The sequence below is a fragment of the Papio anubis genome, chromosome 1 (assembly GCF_008728515.1).
Source record: "Papio anubis isolate 15944 chromosome 1, Panubis1.0, whole genome shotgun sequence".
NCBI lineage: Eukaryota > Metazoa > Chordata > Mammalia > Primates > Cercopithecidae > Papio > Papio anubis.
The window spans coordinates 121702819-121726856 of record NC_044976.1 but is presented as its reverse complement, the minus strand read 5'-3'; the positions used below and the strand labels follow the sequence as shown (position 1 = coordinate 121726856).

At 48.1% G+C, this 24038-nt stretch overlaps 2 protein-coding genes across 5 annotated transcripts in view; both read left to right on the top strand.

The window, feature by feature from the left end:
• The first annotated feature begins 3626 nt into the window (after nucleotides 1-3626).
• VPS72 (vacuolar protein sorting 72 homolog) lies at nucleotides 3627-19781 on the top strand. 2 transcript variants are annotated; one of them, NM_001168948.1, is given in 6 exon segments: nucleotides 3714-3830; nucleotides 9095-9247; nucleotides 9425-9539; nucleotides 11207-11383; nucleotides 18254-18398; nucleotides 19198-19585. In NM_001168948.1, coding segments are annotated over 6 exon segments (1095 nt in total).
• Nucleotides 19782-20175: 394 nt separating this feature from the next.
• TMOD4 (tropomodulin 4) overlaps nucleotides 20176-24038 on the top strand; it is a 5269-nt gene continuing 1406 nt past the window's right edge. Inside the window, exons 1-7 of one of the 3 annotated variants that reach the window (XM_009180723.3) lie at nucleotides 20176-20318; nucleotides 21337-21501; nucleotides 21707-21863; nucleotides 22187-22303; nucleotides 23121-23210; nucleotides 23670-23800; nucleotides 23893-24000. In XM_009180723.3, coding sequence (XP_009178987.1) covers nucleotides 21379-21501; nucleotides 21707-21863; nucleotides 22187-22303; nucleotides 23121-23210; nucleotides 23670-23800; nucleotides 23893-24000 — 726 coding nt within the window. In that variant the 5' untranslated portion in view covers nucleotides 20176-20318; nucleotides 21337-21378. Of the gene's footprint in view, nucleotides 20319-21336; nucleotides 21502-21706; nucleotides 21864-22186; nucleotides 22304-23120; nucleotides 23211-23669; nucleotides 23801-23892; nucleotides 24001-24038 lie in introns of those variants that run through there. The other 2 variants (XM_009180732.4, NM_001168947.1) reach the window with 2 other exon arrangements.

Genomic DNA, 24038 nt, shown 5'->3' with positions numbered 1-24038 from the left:
GCACAATGTCAGCTCACTACAACCTCCACCTCCTGGTTTCAAGCGATTCTTATGCCTCAGCCTCCTAAGTAGCTGGGACTACAGGCACCTGCCACCACTGCTGGCCAGTTTTTGTACTTTTTTTTTTTTTTTTTTTTTGAGACGGAGTCTTGCTCTGTTGCCCAGGCTGGAGTGCAGTGGCGCAATCTTGGCTCACTGCAAGCTCCGCCTCCCGGGTTCACGCCATTCTCCTGCCTCAGCCTCCCGAGTAGCTGGGACTACAGGCGCCCGCCGCTGCGCCCGGCTAATTTTTTCTATTTTTAGTAGAGACGGGGTTTCACCATGGTCTCGATCTCCTTACCTTGTGATCCACCCGCCTCGGCCTCCCAAAGTGCTGGGATTACAGGCGTGAGCCACCGCGCCCGGCCAGTTTTTGTACTTTTTAGTAGAGACAAGGTTTCACCATGTCAGTCACGCTTGTCTTGAACTACCCACCTGGAATAATTTGCCCACCTTAGCCTCCCAAAGTGCTGAGATTACAGGCGTGAGCCCTAGTGCCTGGCCTCACAAATGTATCATTTATTTGTTTCCAACACAAACATTTAATATCCTTCTTCTAGCTGTTTGACATTATATATTATTGTTAATTATAGTCATCCCCCAGTGGTATGGAACACTAGAATTTTTTTTTTTTTTTTTTTGAGATGGAGTCTCACTCTTGTTGCCCAGGCTGGAGTGCAATGGCGCGATCTTGGCTCACTGCAACCTCTGCCTCTGGGGTTCAAGTGATTCTCCTGCCTTTGCCTCCTGAGTAGATGGGCTTACAGGCACCCACCAACACACCTGGCTAAGTTTTGTATTTTTAGTAGAGATGGGGTTTTGCCATGTTGGCCAGGCTAGTCTCAAACTCCTAATCTCAGGTGATCTGCCCACTTCAGCCTCCCAAAGTGTTGGGATTACAGGCATGAGCCACCGCACCCGGCCAAGAACACTAGAATTTATTCCTCCTGTCTAAATGTAATTTGGAGCTAAGCGAGGTGGCTCAGGCCTGTAATCCCAGCACATTGACAGGCTGAGGAGTGGGGATCACTTGAGTCCAGGTGACCACTGTGGGCAACATAAAGAAATCTCATCTTCACAAAAAGTACAAAAAATTAGCCGGGTGTGGTGATGTGAGCCTGTAGTTCCAGTTACCTGGGAGACTGAGGTGGGATGATCGCTTGAACCCAGGAGGTCGAGACCACAGTGAGCAGTGATTGCATCACTGCACTCCAGCCTGGGCGACAGAGTGAGATCCTATCTCAAACAAACAAATGAACAAATGAACAAACAAATGTAATTTGGGGCCGGTGTGGTGGCTCACGGCTTTAATCAGCTCACTTTGTAAACCTCTCACTTTGGGATGCCAAGGTGGGAGGACAGCTTGAGTCCACGAGGTCAAGGAGGCAGTGAGCCATGATCCTGCTGCTACACTCCAGCCTGGGCAACAGAGACCCCGTCTCAAAAAAAATGGTAATTTTGTGTCTTTTTTTTTTTTTTTTTTTCTTTTCAGATGGCGTCTTGCTCTGTTGCCAGGCTGGGGTGTAGTGGCACAATCTCAGCTCACTGCAACCTCTGCCTCCCGGGTTCAAGCGATTCTCCTGCCTCAGCTTCCCGAGTAGCTGGGACTGCAGGTGTGTGCCACCACACCCAGTTAATTTTTGTATTTGTAGTAGAGACGGGGTTTCACCATGTTGGCCAGGATGGTCATAATCTCTTGACCTCGTGATCTGCCCGCCTCAGCCTCCCGAAGTGCTGGAATTACTAGGCGTGAGCCACTGTGCCCGGCCCAATTTTGTCTTTTTTTTTTTTTTTTTTTTCAGACGGAGTCTCGCTCTGTTTCCCAGGCTGGAGTGCAAATGGCGCGCGATCTTGGCTCACTGCAACCTCCGCCTCCCGAGATCAAGCAATTCTCTGCCTCAGCCTCCCGAGTAGCTGGGATTACAGGTGCCCACCACTATGACCAGCTAATTTTTGTATTTTTAGTGGAGATGGGGTTTCACCATCTTGGCCAGGCTGGTCGTGAACTCCTGACCTCATGATCCACACCCTCGGCTTCCCAAAGTGCTGGGATTACAGGTGTGAGCCACAATTTTGTGTCTTTTACCAAATCTGGCCGGGCGCGGTGGCTCAAGCCTGTAATCCCAGCACTTTGGGAGGCCGAGACGGGCGGATCACGAGGTCAGAAGATCGAGACCATCCTGGCTAACACGGTGAAACCCGTCTCTACTAAAAAATACAAAAAACTAGCAGGGCGAGGTGGCGGGCGCCTGTAGTCCCAGCTACTCGGGAGGCTGAGGCAGGAGAATGGCGTAAACCTAGGCGGCGGAGCTTGCAGTGAGCTGAGATCCGGCCATTGCACTCCAGCCTGGGCCACAGAGGGAGACTCCGTCTCAAAAAAACAACAACAACAACAACAAAAAACAAATATTTCCCTGTCCCTTCCTTCCCCCTGCACTTCCCAGCCCCCAGTATCATCTGTTCTATTTTTTATTTCTATGAAATCAATTTTTTTAAAGCGTCCACATATGAGTGAGAACACGCAGTGTTTAACTTTCTGTTCGTGGCTTAAGTCAGTTAACGTGTCCTCCAATTCCATCCATGTTGCTGCAAATGACAGGATTTTGTTCCTTTTAATGGCTAAATAGTATTCATTTGTGTATATACACCTCATTTCCTTTATTCATCTGTTGTTGGACACCTAGATTGATTTCCTATTTTGGTTACTATAAGCAGTGCTGCATTAAATATGGGGGTGCATAAATATGGAGTGCGGACGTCTCTTGGAAATACTGATTTCCTTTTTTTTTTTTTTCCTAAATCAGCTTCCTTATGTTGAATTATGTCCTTTCCTTCGGATAAATGTCTATGGCTGTGTTTTTAACCACAATATTATGCTTTCTTTCTCAAGGATTTTGGACTTTATCTTGTAGATGATGTGGAGCCATTAAAAAATGTTGAGGAGAGGACTGGCAAAATCTGGGTTTTTAGAAAATTTGAAAGTTTCCTACTGGCAGCAGTGTGGAAAACGGACTGGACCGGTGAGAATGACCTCTTCTAAAAGAAAATGTGAGCCCGGCGCGGTGGCTCACGCCTGTAATCCCAGCACTTTGGGAGGCCGAAGCGCGCGGATCACCTGAGGTTAGGAGTTTGAGACCAGCCTGGCCAACATGGTGAAAGCCGTTTCTACTAAAAATACAAAAATTAGCTGGGCATGGTGGCGGGCGCCTGTAATCCCAGCTACTCGGGGAGAATTGCTTCAGCCCGGGAGAGGGAGGTTGCAGTGAGCCGAGATCGTGCCACTGCACTCCAGTCTGGCGACAGAGCGAGACTCCGTCCCGACGAAAAAAATACATATATATGTGTGTGTGTGTATATATATATATACATTAAAAACAAAAATAAATAAAAGAAAATGTGTTGACTTAGGTTTATGGGGGTCGTCGTGCCACCAAGTGGACTCATTGAGCACTAGGGCAAGCGGCCTAGAGGTTCCGCGCAGGAGTAGGAGAGGCTGAAGAGTAAAGAGGGTTTAGAGGGTGGGACCAGGAGTCTCTCGACACTCTGTTACTTCTGCCTGTAAACGCCCGACTTCCGCCGCTGGTGTCCACCCGCAGGTAGCGGTGTCGAGCGTCGAGCTCCCAGAAGCGAGCTGGTGAGGGGCTGCAGGTGGCGGAGCAGTCTCGGTAGGCGGTATGAGTTTGGCTGGGGGCCGGGCACCCCGGAAGACCGCTGGGAACCGGCTTTCCGGGCTTCTGGAGGCAGAGGAGGAAGATGAGTTCTACCAGACGACTTATGGAGGTTTCACAGAGGCAAGATCCGAGCCTGGGAAAAGGGAGGGGAGGAAGCGAAGAGGAGCCCTGGAGGGAGGATCTCCGGACAAAGAAGAAGAGGGCGGGGAATAGAGCGGAGCTCTGGGAGCTGATACCCTAGATGGGTGCGGTGAATCGGAGCCGGGGGGCGGGGCGGGGGGACGGATAGTGTGGAGTCCTACAAGGGAGACCTCTGGATGGGGTCAAAGGGGCAAGAGACGGAGAAGCTTTGCGGAGGCACTCCAGAGAACGGCAGAAATCTACCGCGTACTTGCGTAGTTCCATCTCTCACTGTACTTCTGACCTCCAGCATACGTCAGGCACACAGATAGTAGTAGTCAGTCGCTCGATGTATACTTGTTGGCCCACTGCCGGATTATTCACCTGAGACATGGAAAGGAACTGCTCCAAAAGTAGAGATTAGCCCACTCCTTTTTCAGCTTTCAAGTCTCAATGTATATGTTTTCTCAGGAAGATAATCCTTCCTTGACTATCCTAACAAGTGTCCCCATTTATTTCTCCCACAGAACATATTTCAGTTTGCAATTAGATTCGGTTTGCTTACTTGCTTATGCTTTCCTATTGCATTGTAAACTGTATAAAGTTAGGGATGGTCTGTTTTGTTCAACATTATGTGTGAGGTGTCCGGATTGGGCTGCCACTTGCTAAATTTTTATTAGTTGAATCTACCCGTTTCTTTTTTTTTTTTTTTTTTGAGATGGAGTCTGGCTCTGTCGCCCAGGCTGGAGTGCAGTGGCCGGATCTCAGCTCACTGCAAGCTCCGCCTCCCGGGTTTACGCCATTCTCCTGCCTCAGCCTCCCGAGTAGCTGGGACTACAGGCGCCCGCCATCTCGCCCGGCTAGTTTTTTTGTATTTTTTAGTAGAGACGGGGTTTCACCGTGTTTGCCAGGATGGTCTCGATCTCCTGACCTCGTGATCCGCCCGTCTCGGCCTCCCAAAGTGCTGGGATTACAGGCTTGAGCCACCGCGCCCGGCCTACCCGTTTCTTAAATGTGTTGAATACCCAGTGCATGCCATCGGTGATAGGTTGTATTGGGCTCTAGGGAAACCGAGAATATTAAAAACAGTGCTCTGTCCTTACATACTCCATGCCCCAGTGGGGTAACTGGCTGGGTTAACAGTTAAAATACTGTGTGATAGGAAGGGCACAGTGGCTCACGCATGTAATCCCAGCACTTTGGAAGGCCGAGGCAGGTAGATCACAAGGTCAGGAGATCAAGACCATCCTGGCCAACATGGTAAAACCCCAGTCTCTACTAAAAATACAAAAATTAGCCAGGCGTGGTGGCGTGCGCCTATAGTCCCAGCTACTCAGGAGGCTGAGGCAGAGAATCGCTTGAACCTGGGAGGAGGAGGTTGCAGTGAGCCGAAATCATACCACTGCACTCCAGCCTGGGCGACAGAGCAGGACTCTGTCTCAAAAACAAACAAAATGTGTGATAAGGACTAAAACAAGGTGTAAGATATAAGATAGAGTGTTAAGGTAATACATCTGAACCAAAGCTGTTGATCAGGATAGGCATCCCTGGAGGGATGATGTTTAAGCTGAGGACAGTTTGAAAAGTAGACCTTAGCTTGATGAAAAGTGGGAGAAGGAGAAAGGTTAGTCCACAGAGCAGATCGGGGAGAGTATGTAAAGACGTTGAGATCCTGGTCTGGGACCTGCAAGTCTACTTTCATTCTCCAGAGCATGAAGGAGACTAAAGATTGATAAGCCTGGAGGGAGTAGGCATGGGCCAGATCATTTAGGGCCTTGTGAGCCATGTCAAGGAGTTTTGCTGTTCATCCAGAGGACTGAGAAGAGTCATCCGAGTTCCACGATAAAATTTGTACTTTAGAAAGATTACTTACTCTGTAATGAGAATAGCTTGAAGGCGGCATGGCAGTAGAGAAACAGAAAGATTCAAGAGAAATTAAGGAATAGAACCCACAGGATTGGCCGGGCGCGGTGGCTCAAGCCTGTAATCCCAGCACTTTGGGAGGCCGAGGCGGGTGGATCACGAGGTCAGGAGATCGAGACCATCCTGGCTAACATGGTGAAACCCCGTCTCTACTAAAAATACAAAAAACTAGCCGGGCGTGGTGGCGGGCGCCTGTAGTCTCAGCTACTTGGGAGGCTGAGGTGGGAGAATGGCGTGAACCCGGGAGGCGGAGCTTGCAGTGAGCCGAGATCACGCCACTGGACTCCAGCCTGGGAGCACAGCGAGACTCCGTCTCAAAAAAAAAAAAAAAGAACCCACAGGATTTAGGGGCTGGGTGTGGTGGCTCATGCCTGTAATCCCAGCACTTTGGGAGGCTGAGGCAGGTGGATCACAAGGTCAGGAGTTCGAGACCAGCCTGACCAACATGGTGAAACCCTGTCTCTACTAAACATACAAAAAATTAGCTGAGCGTGGTGGCACGCGCCTGTAATCCCAGCTACTAGCTTGAACCCGGGAGGCGGAGGTTTCAGTGGATCACTCCACTGCACTCCAGCCTGGGCGACAGAGTGAGACTCCATTTAAAAAAAAAACCAAAACAAAAAAACCCACATCACTGAGTCATTACTGACACAGCCCTGACCAACTAGTTTAAAATAGAACTTTCTCATCCCTCCTCTAAGGCCATTTTCCTATATCTGTCATTTTACGACTCGTTATTTAATATGTACCCTTCATGCTTCCAACAAGGATTTAAGGAGGCTTACAATATAAACAAAAAGTAGAAACGGTAAAAATAGAGACAGATCAGAAGTAATTGTACCAGGAACCTCTGCTAAAATGGTAATAGCAATTGATATTAAATTTAGCTGTGAGCTTCCTGGTAGCCAAACCTTGTATTTCTTTTTTTAGTAAGAAAGAAGCATACAAGTTGTTCAAGAGAGACAAACTTATTCAGTCTTAAATCCTAGGGAGCATTTATCATTATATCCTTATATTATAAAAAGTAACGGTTTTCGTAGATGATATACAAACATTCTCTTATCTAGTGATGTGTATTAATGACTCAATAAAAGCCAAAGGAATGGTAGTAATTTAGTGCAAGTATTTTGATTGGGCACTAAGCTAATGTGTGGTTGATCTACTACCCTCTGGTAATATGGCTTAATACCAGATTAAGGCTGAGGGGATTAATGTGTTCCCAGGCTGTCTTTTACAGGCATCAATTGGGAGGAAATGATGGTCATCAGTGCAAAATTGAACTCTGGCTGGTTTGGAGGGTCAACCATCTGTGTTATTTGCTTGCTTTGGCATCATGTGTACCAAGATTAGCCCTTTAGTCTGCATCACTGATTGAAGAGAGAGCCACATGTGTGAGGTGTCACCCAGCCCAGTTGACTCCCTCTCCCTCAACTGACTTTTTTCCCTTTTCTTTCTAATATGGCTGCCATTCTAGCCCTAAACAGTATCACCTCAGGTCTAGGCTGTACTTCACATTCTCTACTCCAGGCCATCTAACTGCCTCCAGAGCTTTCTGAAATACCCCTTGTACATACTGTTACCCCTCCCCTATATCTTCGGTGGCTCTCCGTTATCCATAGTAGCAGTACTCAGCTGTTTTTCTGTCCCAACACATCTGAGGAATGACACATATTTCTCTCAGTAACTTTAGTTTACATAAACAATGATTATCAATGGTCGGACAAATAAGGAGATGGAGGGGATTGAGAATTATTGGCCTGCAGGTTAAAATTGTGTTTATTAGTGTGACATGTAAGTTTCTCCATAAATGGAATGCAGGAATGCAAACTTCTTTTCTTTTTTTCTTTTTTTTTTTTTTTTTTTTGAGATGGAGTCTCGCTGTGTTCCTGTGGCTGGGAGTGCAGTGGCTGATCTCGGCTCTCACTGCAAGTTCACTCCCCGGTTCGCCCATTCCCACCTCACCTCCCAAGTAGCTGAGACTACAGGCGCTCCGCCACCACGCCTCGCTACTTTTGTTTTGTATTTTTTTTTAGTGGAGACGGGTTTCACCATGTTAGCCAGGATAGTCTCTCGATCTCCTGACCTCGGGTGGATCCACCCCGCCTTTGGCCTCCCAAAGTGCTGAGATTACAGGCTTGAGCCACCGCCACCGCCTCTTTTTTTTTTGAGACGGAGTCTCACAGCTCTGTGCTAGAGTGCAGTGGCCGGATCTCAGCTCACTGCAAGCTCCACCTCCCGGGTTCACGCCATTCTCCTGCCTCAGCCTCCTGAGTAGCTGGGACTACAGGCATCTGCCACCACGCTTGGCTAATTTTTTCTATTTTTAGTAGAGATGGGGTTTCACCGTGTTAGCCAGGATGGTCTCAATCTCCTGACCTCATGATCCACCTGCCTCGGCCTCCCAAAGTGCAGGGATTACAGGCATGAGCCACTGCGCCCGGCCGCAACCTTCTTTTCAAATCATATAGTCCTACAGTGCAATCAGTGTTGGAAGGAGGCAGTGCTGGAGCGAAACACAGTTGGCTAACAAGGTTTCTTGACAGAGAAAAGTTTTACTTAGATCTAAATCTTTATTCCATAAACATGCTGTACACATTACCATTTCTGCGCCTTTGTTTCTGCTATTTCATCGCCCATGACTCCTTCTTCCCTCTTGACTGTCTAAATACTAACAGTGTTTTCAACCATAGTTTAACTCCTGTTCATGCCTTTTTTTTTTTTTTTGAGATAGTGTCTCGCCCTGTCACCCAGGCTGGAGTCCAGTGGCACTATCTCAGCTCACTGCAACCTATGCCTCCTGGGTTCAGGTGATTCTCCTGCCTCAGCCTCCCAAGTAGCTGGGACGACAGGTGTGCATCACCATGCCCAGCTAATTTTTGTATTTTTAGTAGAGACAGGGTTTCACCATGTTGGCCAGGCAGATCTCGAACTCTTGGCCTCAAGTGATCTGCCCACCTCAGCCACCCAAAACGCTGGGATTACAGGCATGAGCCACCGTGCCTGGCCAAGACCCACATCTCAAAAAAAAAAAAAAAAAAGGTAAGATTATGTTATCCCCTTTACTGTAAGCCCCTAAAGGTAGAGACCAAACCATATCCTTTTGTTTCCCAGTACTTAACACAGTGTGTTGCAGGTAAAGCGCTATCAATTAATGTTGGAAGGAGGTGGTACTGGAGCCAAAGGCCATTAGCTAGAAAGTTTTCTTGCTTGAAGAAAATGAAGGGCTGGATTAGGAAGGAGAGTAGGGCAACCCTTATCAAGAAAGTTGAGAGATTCTGTTCCTCCTGAAGGGTCATTAAGGCTTCCATTGCCAGCCAACCCTCATCTCCCTGTGTCCTTAGGAATCCGGAGATGATGAGTATCAAGGGGACCAGTCAGATACAGAGGATGAAGTGGACTCTGACTTTGATATTGATGAAGGGGATGAACCATCCAGCGATGGAGAAGCAGAAGAGCCAAGAAGGAAGCGCCGAGTAGTCACCAAGGCCTATAAGGTACAGGAGGAGTCCTAGTTTTCTTGGATTTCCTCAATTCCTATTCCCTCTTTCATCAGGTCCCAGTACTCCCTTTGCCACTTTCATTTCTGGCAATGCTAGTTTTCTCTCATTGAGATCCTCATATTTCTCCTTACTTCTTCTGTTCCCTGGTATCTGATTCCAATCTGTCCTCAGGAGCCTCTCAAGAGCTTAAGGCCTCGAAAGGTCAACACCCCGGCTGGTAGCTCTCAAAAGGCCCGAGAAGAGAAGGCACTACTGCCACTAGAACTACAAGATGACGGCTCTGACAGTGAGTAGGGATGTTTGGGTCAATTGGGAAAATTGGAATATGATGATACAATATCATATCAGTGTTAAATTTACTGATGTTGCTGGGTGCAGTGGCTCACGCCTATAATCCCATCACTTTGGGAGGCCAAGGCGGGCGGATCACCTGAGGTCAGGAGTTCGAGACCAGCCTGGCCAAGATGGTGAAATTCCATCTCTACTAAAAATACAAAAATTAGGCAGGTGTGGTGGTGGGCCCCTGTAATCCCAGCTACTTGGGAGGCTGAGGCAGGAGAATTGCTTGAACCTGGGAGGCAGGGGTTACAGTGAGCCAAGACCACACCATTGCACTGCAGCCTGGGCAACAAGAGCAAAACTCCGTCTCAAAAAAAAAAAAAAGAAAAAGAAAAAAATTTACTGATGTTGATAACTTACTATGGATAGGAAAATCCTCATTCTTAGGAAATACACACTGAAATATTTAGGGATAAAGGCCATGATGTTTACAACTTTAGTTATCTAATTTAGATCATTTAGAAAAAAACCACACATACAAAATGCAAAAGGGCCAAAATATTACCAATAGGTGATGGGGTAAAAGATACATGAGTATTCCTTGTACTATTCTTGCAACTTTGTAGGTTTGAAATTATTTTGAGGCCAGGCGCGGTGGCTCACGCCTGTAATCCCAGCATTTTGGGAGGCCGAGGCAGGTGGATCTTGAGGTCAGGAGTTTGAGACCATCCTGGCTAACATGGTGAAACCCCATCTCTACTACAAATACAAAAAATTAGCTGGACATGGTGGCATGTGCCTGTAGTCCCAGCTGCTCGGGAATCTGAGGCAGGAGAATCGTTTGAACCCGGGAGGCAGAGGTTGGAGTGAGCCGAGATCGTGCCACTGCACTCCAACCTGGGCGACAGAGCGAGATTCTGTCTCAAAAAAAAAAAAAAAAAGAAAAGAAAAGAAATGATTTCTGGCCGGGCGCAGTGGCTCACGCCCATAATGCCAGCACTTTGGGAGGCCAAGGCGGGCAGATCACGAGGTCAGGAGATCGAAACCATCCTGGCTAACACAGTGAAACCCCGTCTCTACTAAAAACACGAAAAAATTAGCCGGGCATGGTGGCCGGTGCCTGTAATCCCAGCTACTCGGGAGGCTGAGGCAGGAGAATGGCGTGAATGTGGGAGGCGGAGCTTGCAGTGAGCTGAGATTGTGCCACTGCACTCCAGACTGGGTGACAGAGCGAGACTCTGTCTCAAAAAAAAAAAGGAAATTATTTCCAAACACAAAATTTAAAAATAAATAAAATAGGTGGACATGGGGGCCGGGCGTGGTGGCTCACGCCTGTAATCCCAACACTTTGGGAGGCCAAGGCGGGCAGATCACGAGGTCAGGAGATCGAGACCATCCTGGCTAACACGGTGAAACCCCTTCTCTACTAAAAATACAAAAAATTAGCCGGGCGTGGTGGCGGGCGCCTGTAGTCCCAGCTACTCAGGAGGCTGAGGCAGGAGAATGGCGTGAACCCGGGAGGCGGAGCTTGCAGTGAGCCGAGATCGTGCCACTGCACTGCAGCCTGGGCGACAGAGCGAGACTCCGTCTCAAAAAATAATAATAAAAATAAATAAATAAATAAAATAGGTGGACATAAATTCAAAGATTTCTTCTTATCTCACTCTCTTCCAGGTAGGAAGTCCATGCGTCAGTCTACAGCTGAGCATACACGACAAACGTTCCTTCGGGTACAGGAGAGGCAGGGCCAGTCAAGACGGCGAAAGGGGCCCCACTGTGAGCGGCCACTAACCCAGGAGGAGCTGCTCCGGGAGGCCAAGATCACAGAAGAGCTTAATTTACGTTCACTGGGTCAGTCTGTGGTTTCAGAAAAAGTGGGTAGAGGGGCTGAGGGGCATGAGAAAAACCATGAGACCTGAAGAACCAAAGAATTGGAGAGATGGAAATTTGGGATGAGAGAATCAGAAGGAAGAAATGGCAGAGAGTAGATGATTAGGTGCAAAGGTCTAGGCAGTTATGAGTACTCTGAAGAACAAGCTAAGGTACTTTGGTGTAAAATAAGAGTTGTATAGAACTGAGGTCAAATCCTGGTTCTGCTATTCACTTGCTTTCAGACTGTAGGTAAATTACTTTACTTATTCACATTTTGCTTTTCTTGTTTATAAAATAGGGTGTACACCTAATGACTCAGGGAATTTAGGCAGGAGGATTGCTTAAGGTCAGGAGTTCACAACCAGCCTGGACAACATAGTGAGACCCCATCTCTTTAAAAAAAAAAAGCAGGGAGTGATAATGTTGACTTTAATGATAATCATGAGAATGTAAAGTCAGCAGATTAGTCCTTCATGAGATAAATTGCTTTAAAAATCTCTTCATTTTATGGTATTGCTTTAAAAATCTCTTCAGTTTGGGCCAAGCGTGGTGGCTTATACCTGTAATCCCAGCACTTTGGGAGGCCAAGATGGGTGGATCACCTGCAGTTGGGAGTTCCAGACCAGCCTGGCCAACATGATGAAACCCTGTCTCTACTAAAAATACAAAAATTAGCTGGGCGTGGTGGCACATGTCTGTAATCCCAGGTACTTGGGAGGCTGAGGCAAGAGAATCATTTGAACCTGGGAGGTGGATGGAAGTTGCAGTGAGCCGAGATCATACGCCTGCACTCCAGCTAGGGCTACAGAGCGATACTCCGTCTCAAAAAAAACAAAACAAAACAAAAAAAAACCTCGGCCGGGTGCAGTGGCTCACGCCTGTAATCCCAGCACTTTGGGAGGCCAAGGCAGGCGAATCACAAGGTCAGAAGATCGAGACCATCCTGGCTAACATAGTGAAACCCCGTCTCTACTAAAAATACAAAAAAATTAGCCGGGTGTGGTGGTGGGCACCTGTAGTCCCAGCTACTCGGGAGGCTGAGGCAGGAGAATGGCACGAACCTGGGAGGCAGAGCTTGCAGTGAGCCGAGATCGCGCCACTGCACTCCAGCCTGGGCAACAGAGCGAGACTCCGTCTCAAAAAAAAACAAAAAAAACAAAAACCTCTTCAGTTTATAGGGATAGAACCATGTACGGTATTATATTATACAAAAATATATACTTCTTTATAGAGTAGTAAGAGTCTCATATCATGAAAGGTACATGAGAAATTGAGGGACCAGCAGATTCATACCTCCTGGTACATACTTTCTGGGTGAAATAGCATGTGGAATCACCTACAGTATTTAATATGTTTTCTTTCTCTTTTTTTGTTTTTGACACGGAGTCTCTCTCTGTCGCCCAGGCTGGAGTGCAGTGGTGAGATCTAGGCTCACTGCAACCTCTGCCTCCCGGCTTCAAGCGATTCTCCTGCCTCAGCCCCCCGAGTAGCTGGGACTACAGGTGCATGCCCCTACGTACGGCTAATTTTTTGTATTTTTAGTAGAGACGGGGTTTCATCGTGTTAGCCTGGATGGTCTCTATCTCCCGATCTCATGATCTGCCTGCCTCAGCCTCCCAAAGTGCTAGAATTACAGGCGTGAGCCATCGTGCCTGGCTATTTTTCTCTTTCTGAATCTCCTTTTTATTGTTGTTCTCTCTCTCTTTTTTTTTTTCTTTTTGGCCAACCATACATAATTGAATATGCATAAGCCAGATGTAATTTCCCAGAAGTGGGAGATTATTTACCTGGAATATCTGGGACCCATCCCATTCCAGATTAATAATAGTGTTTTTTTTTTTTTTTTTTTTTAGGCAGAGTCTCGCTCTGTTGCCCAGGCTGGAGTGCAGTGGCGCAATCTCGGCTCACTGCAAGCTCCGCCTCCCGGGTTCACACCATTCTCCTGCCTCAGCCTCCCGAGTAGCTGGGACTACAGGCGCCCGCCACCGCGCCCGGTTAATTTTTTGTATTTTTAGTAGAGACAGGGTTTCACCGTGTTGGCCAGGATGGTCTCGATCTCCTGACCTCGTGATCCGCCCGCCTCAGCCTCCCAAAGTGCAGGGATTACAGGCGTGAGCCACCACGCCCGGCCTAATAATAGTTTTGAAATTTGCTGGGCATGGGTGTGGTGGCTCACAAGCAACAAGGTCACCTTGATGTTACTGTAGTTACAGTCTGCATCGTTTGTCCACATTGATTGGTTTGGACTACCGTAAGGAGAGTGACTCCTAGGTTTTCCGTGTCAGTAACTGGCTTAGGAGACCCTGAAGGAGGAGCAAGTTCAGTGGGGAAAAAATAAATTTATTTTTGAACATGTTGAATTTAAGGAGTTTGTGAGCAATTCATGCAGTGATGAGAGGTCAGTTAAATATGCAAATCTGGTGTTCCAATAAGAGATCTGGGCTGAAAATATAAATTCGGAAGTCTTTAGAATATGGATGGTAATTAACAATATTGGAGTGCATCTGAGCATGCAGGGAGAAAGCACAGAGTGAGAAAACAGAGGCCTGATAGAGTCCTGCAGACACTAAAGCGTGATAGTTTCATACAAGAGGAGGAGCTTTGAAAAGAGCCTGGAAGTGACCAACAAGTTGGAGAAACCCAGGAGAGTTTGTGTTAAAAATGCCAGGAAAGAGAATGCCTCGAGAGAGTGACTACTGATTGCTGCTGAGATGGTGATTAGTAGAACTGAGAAGTGCCCATTGGTTTTGGTGAGATAGAGGTCAGACATGACCTTAGCACTTATTGGCGACCAAGCCATATCGAAGTATATTGGGGAGCAAAACTTTGCAAGCTTGGCTATGAAGGGTAGAAGAGGGAATAGAAGCTACAGAGGGGTCTGAGATTAAGGTAAAGTTGTTTTTATTTTATTTGAAGATATTAGAAACTATATCTTTCATGAGAAACAACTGAGTTTAAAGAAAGAGAAGAAAGAAAGGTTATTAATAGTGTAGGTTTTTGGAGATGGGAGGCAAGGCTGGGAGATAGAGCAGCATGGTGGAGGAATTGGCCTCAGATGGGGGAAGTGAGAAAGAAAGTGTGGTGGCCGGGTACAGTGGCTCACACCTGTAATCCCAGCACTTTGGGAGGCCGTGGCAGGCAGATCATCTGAGGTCAGGAGTTCGAGACCAGCCTGACCAACATGGAGAAACCCCATCTCCACTAAAAATACAAAATATTAGCTGAGTGTGGTGGTACATGCCTGTAATCCCAGCTACTTGGGAGGTTAAGGCAGGAGAATCACTTGAACCCGGGAGGCAGAGGTTGCGGTGAGCCGAGATCGTGCCATTGCACTCTAGCCTGGGTAACAAGAGCAAAACTCTGTCTCAAAAAAAAAAAAAAAAAGAAAGTGTGGCTTAGCCGAGTGCAGTGGCTCATGCCTGTAATCCCAGCAATTTGGGAGGCCAAGGAAGGAGGATTGCTTGAGCCCAGGAGTTCAAGACCAGCCTGGGCAACATAGTGAGACCCTGTCTCTATTTTAAAATGTGGCTTACAGTTGTAGGTTTGTAATCCAAAGGGAGGGCATTGCAGTGGTTCTCACCTGATGTCTTTTTCATTATGCGGCGCCATCTGTCAAACATTAGGGATACAGCTGGAAGCTTGATGAGACTGAGGAGCATTTAAAATAGTTACTGATGTGGGATATCGAGCAGTATTGAGGGACCTGCTGAAGACTAGGACCATGAATGAATTTATGGTGGTTGCAGTCTGTGCTGTTATTTTTCTCCAGTAGCACTCAGCAGTCCAGATCAGGGCAAGGGAATTATTGACAGGAGAGTGACTGAAGTGATTGAAATAATACAGTCAGCAACCTAAGCATGCTTTAAAAAGGAAAATGTGGCCCGGCGCAATGGCTCACACCTGTAATCCCAGCACTTTGGGAGGCCGAGGCGGACGGATCATGGGGTAAGGAGTTCGAGACCAGCCTGGCCAACATGGTGAAACCCCATCTCTACTAAACATACAAAAAATTAGCCAGGCGTGGTGGTGTGCACCTGTTGTCCTGGCTACTTGGGGAGCTGAGAATCACTGAGGAGAACCACTTAAACCTGGGAGGCGGAGGTTGCAGTGAGTGGAGATTGTGTCACTGCACTCCAGCCTGGGCAAGAGAGTGAGACTCGAAAAAAAATAAAAGTAAAGTGACAAGGAAAAGAAGGTTGTTAGAGATGAGGTGATAAATTGTGGCCATGCAGTATTGAAGGGGCTACCCATGAGCACTTCAAAGTCACCAGGGTGACCCTAAGATGATAGGAATTAGGGTAGAGATGAAGAGTAGAAACCACTGCCAAAGTCTTCATTGAGGGAGGGAGTGACCATGATTAGGAAGGACAGAAGTTAATCTAGACTCTTGGCACAGGTCTCAAAAGAGAAGGGAGTTTTGCTTGTAGGCAGAAAAGTAGTGATCTGAAAGCTACAGGGTGGGACCCAGTAGGACATAGGTATATCCTGTAGGGATGAAGAGAATGAGCAACCTCCACCAGAGGGCTGCAGAGAGGAGTGGTGGCCTCAGTGAATGACCAGGTTTCTGGTAAGGCAAATCATGGAAGGAATGCTGAGTGAGGAGCTCTAGGATATAGATGAGTTGGCAGATTACAGAGCATGAGTTCCAGAGGGTGTAGGCAAGTGTTTGAAAGTAGAGGGGTTGGGCCGGGTGTGGAAGCTCAGGCCTGTAATCCCAGCACTTTGGGAGGCTGAGGCAGGCGGATCACGAGGTCAAGAGATCGAGACCATCCTGGCCAACATGGTGAAACCCCGTCTCTACCAAAAATACAAAAATTAGCTGGGCGTGGTGGCGCGCGCCTGTAGTCCCTGCTACTCAGGAGGCTGAGGCAGGAGAATTGCTTGAACCTGGGAGGGGGAGGTTGCAGGGAGCTGTGATCACGCCACTGCACTCCAGCCTGGTGACAGAGCGAGACTCTGTCTCAAAAAAAAAAAGAAGAAGAAGAAAGTAGAGGGGTTGGAAGATTGGCTCAAGGGAAAGAAAGCAGTATTATCAAACAGTTCAAGTGCAAGAGAGGTTCAGTCATTGGAAGGGTTTCCAGAGTACTCTTCTTTTTTTGAGATGGAGTCTCACTCTTTCGCCCAGGCTGGAGTGCAATGGCACAATTTCGGCTCACTGCAACCTCCGCCTCCCAGGTTCAAGTGATTCTCCTGCCTCAGCCTCCCAAGTAGCTGGGATTACAGGCGCCTGTCACCACGCCCGGCTAATTAGTAGAGATGGAGTTTCAGCACGTTAGCCTGGATGGTCTCAATCTCCTGACCTCGTGATCATCTGCCTTGGCCTCCCAAAGTGCTGGGATTACAGGCATGAGCCACTGTGCCTAGCCTCTTTTTTTAATTTAATTTTATTTTTTAAATTTTTTTTGAGACAGAGTCTCACTCTGTCGCCTGTGCTGGAGTGCAGTGGCACAATCTCAGCTCACTGCAACCTCCGCCTCCTGGGTTCAAGCGATTCTCCTGCTTAAGCCTCCAGAGTACCTGGGACTGCAGGTGCGCGCCACCACGCCCAGCTAATTTTTTGTATTTTTAGTAGAGATGAGGTTTCACTATGTTGGCCAGAATGGTCTTGATCTCCTGACCTCATAATCTACACACCTTGGCCTCCCAAAGTGCTGGGATTACAGGTGTGAGCCACCATGTCCGGCCCTTTTTTTTTAAATTTTTACAATTTTTTTTTTTTTGAGACAGAGTTTTGCACTTGTTGCCCACGTTGGAGTGCAATAGTGCAATCTCACTTCAACCTCTGCCTCCCAGGTTCAAGCAATTCTTCTGTCTTAGCCTCCCAAGTAGCTGGGATTGCAGTCATGTGCCACCACACCCGGGTAGTTTTTGTATTCTTAGTAGAGACGGGGTTTCACCATGTTGGTCAGGCTGGTCTCGAACTCCTGACCTTCAGCTGATCCACCCACCTTGGACTCCCAAAGTGCTGGGATTACAGGCGTGAGCCACTGTGCCCAGCCTTGATTCATTTATTCATTAACAAATATTTAATGAGTGCCTGTAATGTGCAGAATGCTGTATCACCCTGATAATATTTGGGCAATATGAGTTATAGTCACTGCCCTTAAGGAGGAGACATATACACCAATAGTGCATTGCCACAGAGCAGTGTCACGGAGACCAGGCAGGTAACATGAAGTGTGCAGCCAGCCAGAGGGATGGTGGTGAACTGTAGAGGAGTGCCTGAAAGGAGGAACAGTTACTCAGCTCAGCTAATTGCTCCCCTGTAAGAATACAGACCCAGGGTGGCCAGATTTTCTTGTTGTTTAGAGCGACCAGAAATCTCTATAGTTAAATATAATTTCCTAGTTTATTAATTTTTGTTTTTGGAGATAGGATCTCACTCTGTTGCCTAGGCTGGAGTGCAGTGGTGCCATCTCAGCTCACTGCAGCCCCCGCCTCCCGGGCTCAAGCAATCTTTCCACCTCAGCCTCCCAAGTAGCTGGGATTGCAGGCATGTGCCAGCACACCCAGCTGTGGGAGTGAATTGACAGGGCATTTGTAGAGGAGATTTTGGTATCTGGGAAAGCACATAAGCTCTTCATCAAAGCGTACCTTCCAACTCTGAGGTACCAGAGGGCCCAGGTATACTTGAGAAATGAGCAGAGAGGATGTCAAGAAAAAACTTATAAGCAGAAAACTTACAAAATGGGAGGTGCCAGAGGGCCTTAGGGGATTTCCATAGTTCTCTCTGGTAGTTGGCAGTGACTAGATAGCCAGGAAGATAATTGAGAGATCGTGGGACAGAACTGGGATGTGGGAAAAAGGGGCATTCTGATCATCCCCTCATTTCTTCCTTTGACCCTAAAGAGACATATGAGCGGCTCGAGGCTGACAAAAAGAAGCAGGTTCATAAGAAGCGGAAGTGCCCTGGGCCCATAATCACCTATCATTCAGTGACAGTGCCACTTGTTGGGGAGCCGGGTCCCAAGGAAGAGAATATTGACATAGAAGGGTGAGTGAACCTCAAGAAAAGAGATTGTGTGTTCAGCTCGTGTTCTCTTAGCCCCATTTTGCTTGCTTGTCTCACACAGCTCTCCTTAACACTTGGAGATTTCTTTCAGATTCCTCACTCCCTTCAGCTCATTTTCTTTTTTCTTTTTTTTTTTGAGGCAGGGTGTCACTCTGTCGCCCAGGCTGGAATGCAGTAATGCAGGCTCGGCTCACTGCAACCGCCACCTCCTGTGCTGAAGCAATCCTCCCACCTTAGCCTCCCAGGTAGCTGGGAGTACAGCCACACACGCTAATTTTTGTATTTTTTGTAGAGACAGGGTTTTGCTGTGTTGCCCAGGGTTAAACTAATCCTCCCGCCTCATTTTCCTAAAATGCTGGGATTAGAGGTGTGAGCCACCGCACCCCGCCCAGCTTATTTCTTTCTTTCTTTTTTTTTTTTTTTTTTTTTCGAGACAGAGTCTCGCTCTGCCGCCCAGGCTGGAGTGCAGTGGCCAGATCTCAGCTCACTGTAAGCTCCGCCTCCCGGGTTCATGCCATTCTCCTGCCTCAGCCTCCCGAGTAGCTGGGATACAGGCGCCCGCCACCTCGCCCCGCTAGTTTTTTGTATTTTTTAGTAGAGACGGGGTTTCACTGTGTTAGCCAGGATGGTCTCGATCTCCTGACCTCGTGATCCACCCGTCTCGGCCTCCCAAAGTGCTGGGATTACAGGCTTGAGCCACCGCGCCTGGACTATTTCTTTCTTTCTATATCTGTTATCTTCTCTCCTCAGCTCTTTGTGTTTTTTTGTCTTTTGTCTTCAGACTTGATCCTGCTCCCTCAGCGTCTGCATTGACTCCTCATGCTGGGACGGGACCCGTCAACGCCCCTGCTCGCTGCTCACGTACCTTCATCACTTTTAGTGATGATGCAACTTTCGAGGAGTGGTTCCCCCAAGGGCGGCCCCCAAAAGTCCCTGTTCGGGAGGTCTGTCCAGTGACCCATCGTCCAGCCCTATACCGGGACCCTGTTACAGACATACCCTACGCCACTGCTCGAGCCTTCAAGATCATTCGCGAGGCCTACAAGAAGTACATTACTGCCCATGGACTGCCGCCCACTGCCTCAGCCCTGGGCCCCGGCCCGCCACCTCCTGAGCCCCTCCCTGGCTCTGGGCCCCGAGCCTTGCGCCAGAAAATTGTCATTAAATGAAGAGACGTCTAGTCCTCAGAAACTTCTTTCCTGCCCTGATTGGGGCTCTTGCTGTTCCATCTCCTCTCCCTGCTTCTCCCCTTTGTCACGACACTCTGATCTTTGCCCTATCTTTTCTCTATTTCTTTCTCTTTTTCCCCTAGTTCTTACAGGTTTCGTTGTGTTTTTTAATCTAATAAAATAGAAAGATCCCTTTTGTCTGGTGTCCAGTCTAGGTTTGGGAGCAAGAAGTATTTATGAATACCTGAATATATTTGGGTCTTTATTTGATAGCATTTATTATGAGCTGTCCTTTCTAAATTGTATTCATTCCTCCAGCTAAATTATAAACATCTGAAAATTGCACACCAAAATACATCCTTATATTGACCTTCATATCACTTTACACTCACTCTTTTGAATACAACAGGCACCAAATGAGGAGGAACTGGCTGATTCTAGTCGAACTCCGATGTCTCGGACTGGGGCTTGTATGAAGGGAAGTGGAGGAGATGCCATGGCTGTTAATGACCACTAGAGGCTCTCAGGGCTGGGCAGGGTATGGGGGCTGTGTATATGTGATCTCCCACTACCCCCCACCTGGCCAGAGCTAAAATAATAAAATGCTGAGCTCACTGTTCCCCCACCCTCTCCCCCGGCACTGGGCTCCTCCTGCTGCTGGGACGGTGCTCTAGTAGAACAGACAGACCTACTGACACAGGGGAGGTGAGAAGGGAGGTGGCCACCAGAACTGGTAGGTGGGGGAGACAGGGGGCTTATGGATGAGAGCCCGGTGGGAGGTGGGGGGAGAAGAGTGGCTCCTATGTGGAATGATGTGGAGTGTGTCCCTGTCTCTGTTACTCTGTATATTTCTGCCACTGTGCCGTCCTACCCCTTAACTGTATATAGTTTACATTGTCGATGTGAGTGTCTTACATACTTTCTGGATCTTTCATATTCAGCATAGTGTGTATGTATAGCTCCTTGTGTGTATCTTATATTGTACAAAATTGTGTGAGTTTAATATTCCCACTGTTTTTAAAGAAACTTTACTCCATTTACACCTATTGGTCTAGTGTCACCTTCCTGTCCAAAGCAAGGGACAGATTATGGGGACTCAGTCCCTTCTCCAGAGGCCTTACTACCCTTCCCCCAGCCTGGAAGTTCCCCAACAGCTCCGAGCCCTTGTTTTCCCTTAAGATTTAAAATTTTAGCAAACACAGAAAATGAAATCTTGATGCCCCACAATAAAAGGGAAATGAGAATGGGGTAAGAGACTGTCTCTTCCCTTTACACCCCATTTTCCTTGCTTTTTTAAATCCAGTTTAGGAAAAAGCCTGGATTATGAGGAGGAGAGGAGGAATTTCCTGAAACTCTCTATTCCCCCGCCCCTCGCCCCCTTTCAATAGGAACTGGGCATGGGACCAGCTGTGTTGGCAGGGCTTCCAGCAGCTGTGTTAGGGCAAAGGCACTGACAAGTGAGGTTATAGGGGAGGGGTGCTGCCAGGATTTCTCTGTCATACCATGGGAAGACAAACCCAGCTTAGATGTCTGGGATCCTCATCCAGGGTGGCTGGAAGCTGGGGAAGCAGAAAGGAGACTCTAGTTCTAACTCTAAACAACCTAATCTTCTCCAACTTCCCATCTTCAACTAGATTTCTAATCTCCAAGAAATTCAATTCAATGTTCTGCCCCCTGGCTGGTCTCTTTGTGTCCCTGCTGTGCCCCTGTCCATCTTACCATTGTCCATCCTTTTGTTCCATGTTCCCCAGGCTCTGTGAGTGCCACACAGTGGGGAGGGGGTGGGGGCCACCATGTCATCATATCAGAAGGAACTGGAGAAATACAGAGACATAGATGAAGATGAGATCCTAAGGACCTTGAGCCCCGAGGAGCTAGAGCAGCTGGACTGCGAGCTACAGGAGATGGACCCTGAGGTAAGGGTTCTAGCACAGGGAACCAGGGGCAGTCCCAGGCATTTGGGAACGGTGTTGGGCTCTGGGTGGCTGAGAATAGGGTTTGGTACAGGACCTAGAGGCCTAAGAAGGCCAGGGGAAAGGTGTCTGGAGATGTTTTAGGGAGCCCTAGCAGTACCTAGGTCAGAGGGGAGGTCTGACTTGCTCCCCAAAACTCATCCCTAAGAACATGCTCCTGCCAGCTGGACTGAGACAACGTGACCAGACAAAGAAGAGCCCAACGGGGCCACTGGACCGAGAGGCCCTTTTGCAGTACTTGGAGCAGCAGGCACTAGAAGTCAAAGAGCGTGATGACTTGGTGCCCTTCACAGGCGAGAAGAAGGGTATGGGGACCCTGACATCCATGCCTCCTCGTAGAACCCAAGTGGCTATGCTGTCTCTCACTTGTCCCCCACTCCAGCTTTCCTCTCACCTTCCAGCTCCTAGTTGCCTAGGGACTCAGATGCCCTGACACTTAAATGCCAGCTTGCACTCTTCAGTTCTTGAGAGATCAGGGGACTAGGAGTCCTGAGCTTGTACAGGATTCAGGCTTTCCAACGTCCCCTCGTGACCCAGCATTCTACCTCCTGGAGAAGGAAAGAAACCTGGAGGCCAGGATCTTGGGAGAAATTACCTCTACCTGAACCATCCTTCATCTCCCTATCAGGGAAACCCTATATTCAGCCCAAGAGGGAAATTCCAGCAGAGGAGCAGATCACCCTGGAGCCTGAGCTGGAGGAGGCACTGGCACATGCCACAGATGCTGAAATGTGTGACATTGCAGGTGGGTAGCTGTGGGAAGTTGAGGGTGACAGGATCAGGGGCAGGCGGATCCTAGTCATGACATGGGATTAGTGAGGAAGGCCCTCAACCAGAATGTGGATGTCTAAGAAAGCCTCAAGCAGTAGTTTCAAGCTTTTCTTCTTTGTTTATATATTTATTCATTTTTAAATTTAATAACACCTCAAAAGCAATTTTACAGGGATTGTAAAAGCAAATAAAAGTGGAACCATTGGGCTGGGCATGGTGGCTCACACCTGTAACCTCAGCACTTGGGAGGATGAGGTGGGCAGATTGCCTGAGCTCGGGAGTTCAAGACCAACCTGGGCAACACAGTGAAACCCCGTCTCTATTAAAATACAAAAAATTAGCCAGGCGTGGCAACGTGCGCCTGTAGTCCCAGCTACCTGGGAGGCTGAGGCAGGAGAATTGCTTGAACCTGGGAGGTGGAGGTGGCAGTGAGCCAAGATCACACCACTGCACTCCAGCCTGGGGGACAGAGCGAGACTGTCTCAAAAAACAAAACAAAACAAAATAAAAAAAGTGGAACCATTCTGGCTCAAAGAGGAGAGTCGCTAGACTCCCTTACCCTCTAGTGGCTCCTAAGGGACCTTCCCTTAGCCCTTTCTCAATGTTTTAGAAACTACTGCCTTAAGAAGGTTATGGAAAGGACCCCTGGGGCTGAGAGAGGGTAGGGAACTTCTTTGACAAAGTGTAAGTGGTAAGGCTTTAAAAATGCAGCAGATTCAGAAAGAGGTAGGAGGAAGGCTTGGAACAGGTTCCTTCTCATTCCCTGTGACCCCTCTGCTTACCCTCTCCAGCAATTCTGGACATGTACACACTGATGAGCAACAAGCAATACTATGATGCCCTCTGCAGCGGAGAAATCTGCAATACCGAAGGCATTAGTAGTGAGTGTGTTTGGGGAGCATGGTCTCCAGGGCTCTGGGCAGGCAGTCCTAGTGTCTGGGAGAAGGTAGAAAAGGGTGAAACTGATGATTCTGGGAGGGAACATGCTGCATGAGTGATAAGAAAACCTGTGGAGTGCCAAGCGTGGTGGCTCATGCCTGTAATCCCAGCATTTAGGGAGGCTGAGGAGGGTGGATCACTTGAGGTCAGGAGTTCGAGACCAGCCTGGCCAACATGGTGTCTCTACTAAAAATACAAAAATTAGCCAGGTGCACACCTGTAATCCCAGCTATTATACTTGGGAAGCTGAGGCAAAAGAATTGCTTGAACCCGGGAGGTCAAGGCTGCTGTGAACTGAGATTGTGCCACTGCATTCCAGCCTAGGTGGATAGAGCGAAAAAACCAATGGGGAGGAGATTGTGGGGAACATGTTGGGTTCCCTTCCTGCCCTCACTCACCAGGTGTGGTACAGCCTGACAAGTATAAGCCAGTGCCGGATGAACCCCCAAATCCCACAAACATTGAGGAGATACTAAAGAGGGTCCGAAGCAATGACAAAGAGCTGGAGGAGGTGAACCTGAATAATATACAGGTATTTGACTTGCATCCTCCAAACCGTAACTCTGGATAACCACTGACATCCAAGAGTCCCTTAGCCCACCATCTCCTATTCTCCTCTGGTAGGACATCCCAATACCCATGCTAAGTGAGCTGTGTGAGGCAATGAAAGCAAATACCTATGTGCGGAGCTTCAGTCTGGTAGCCACGAGGAGTGGTGACCCCATCGCCAATGTAAGGCTAGTCGACATCCCCAGCCCTCTTCCACATCT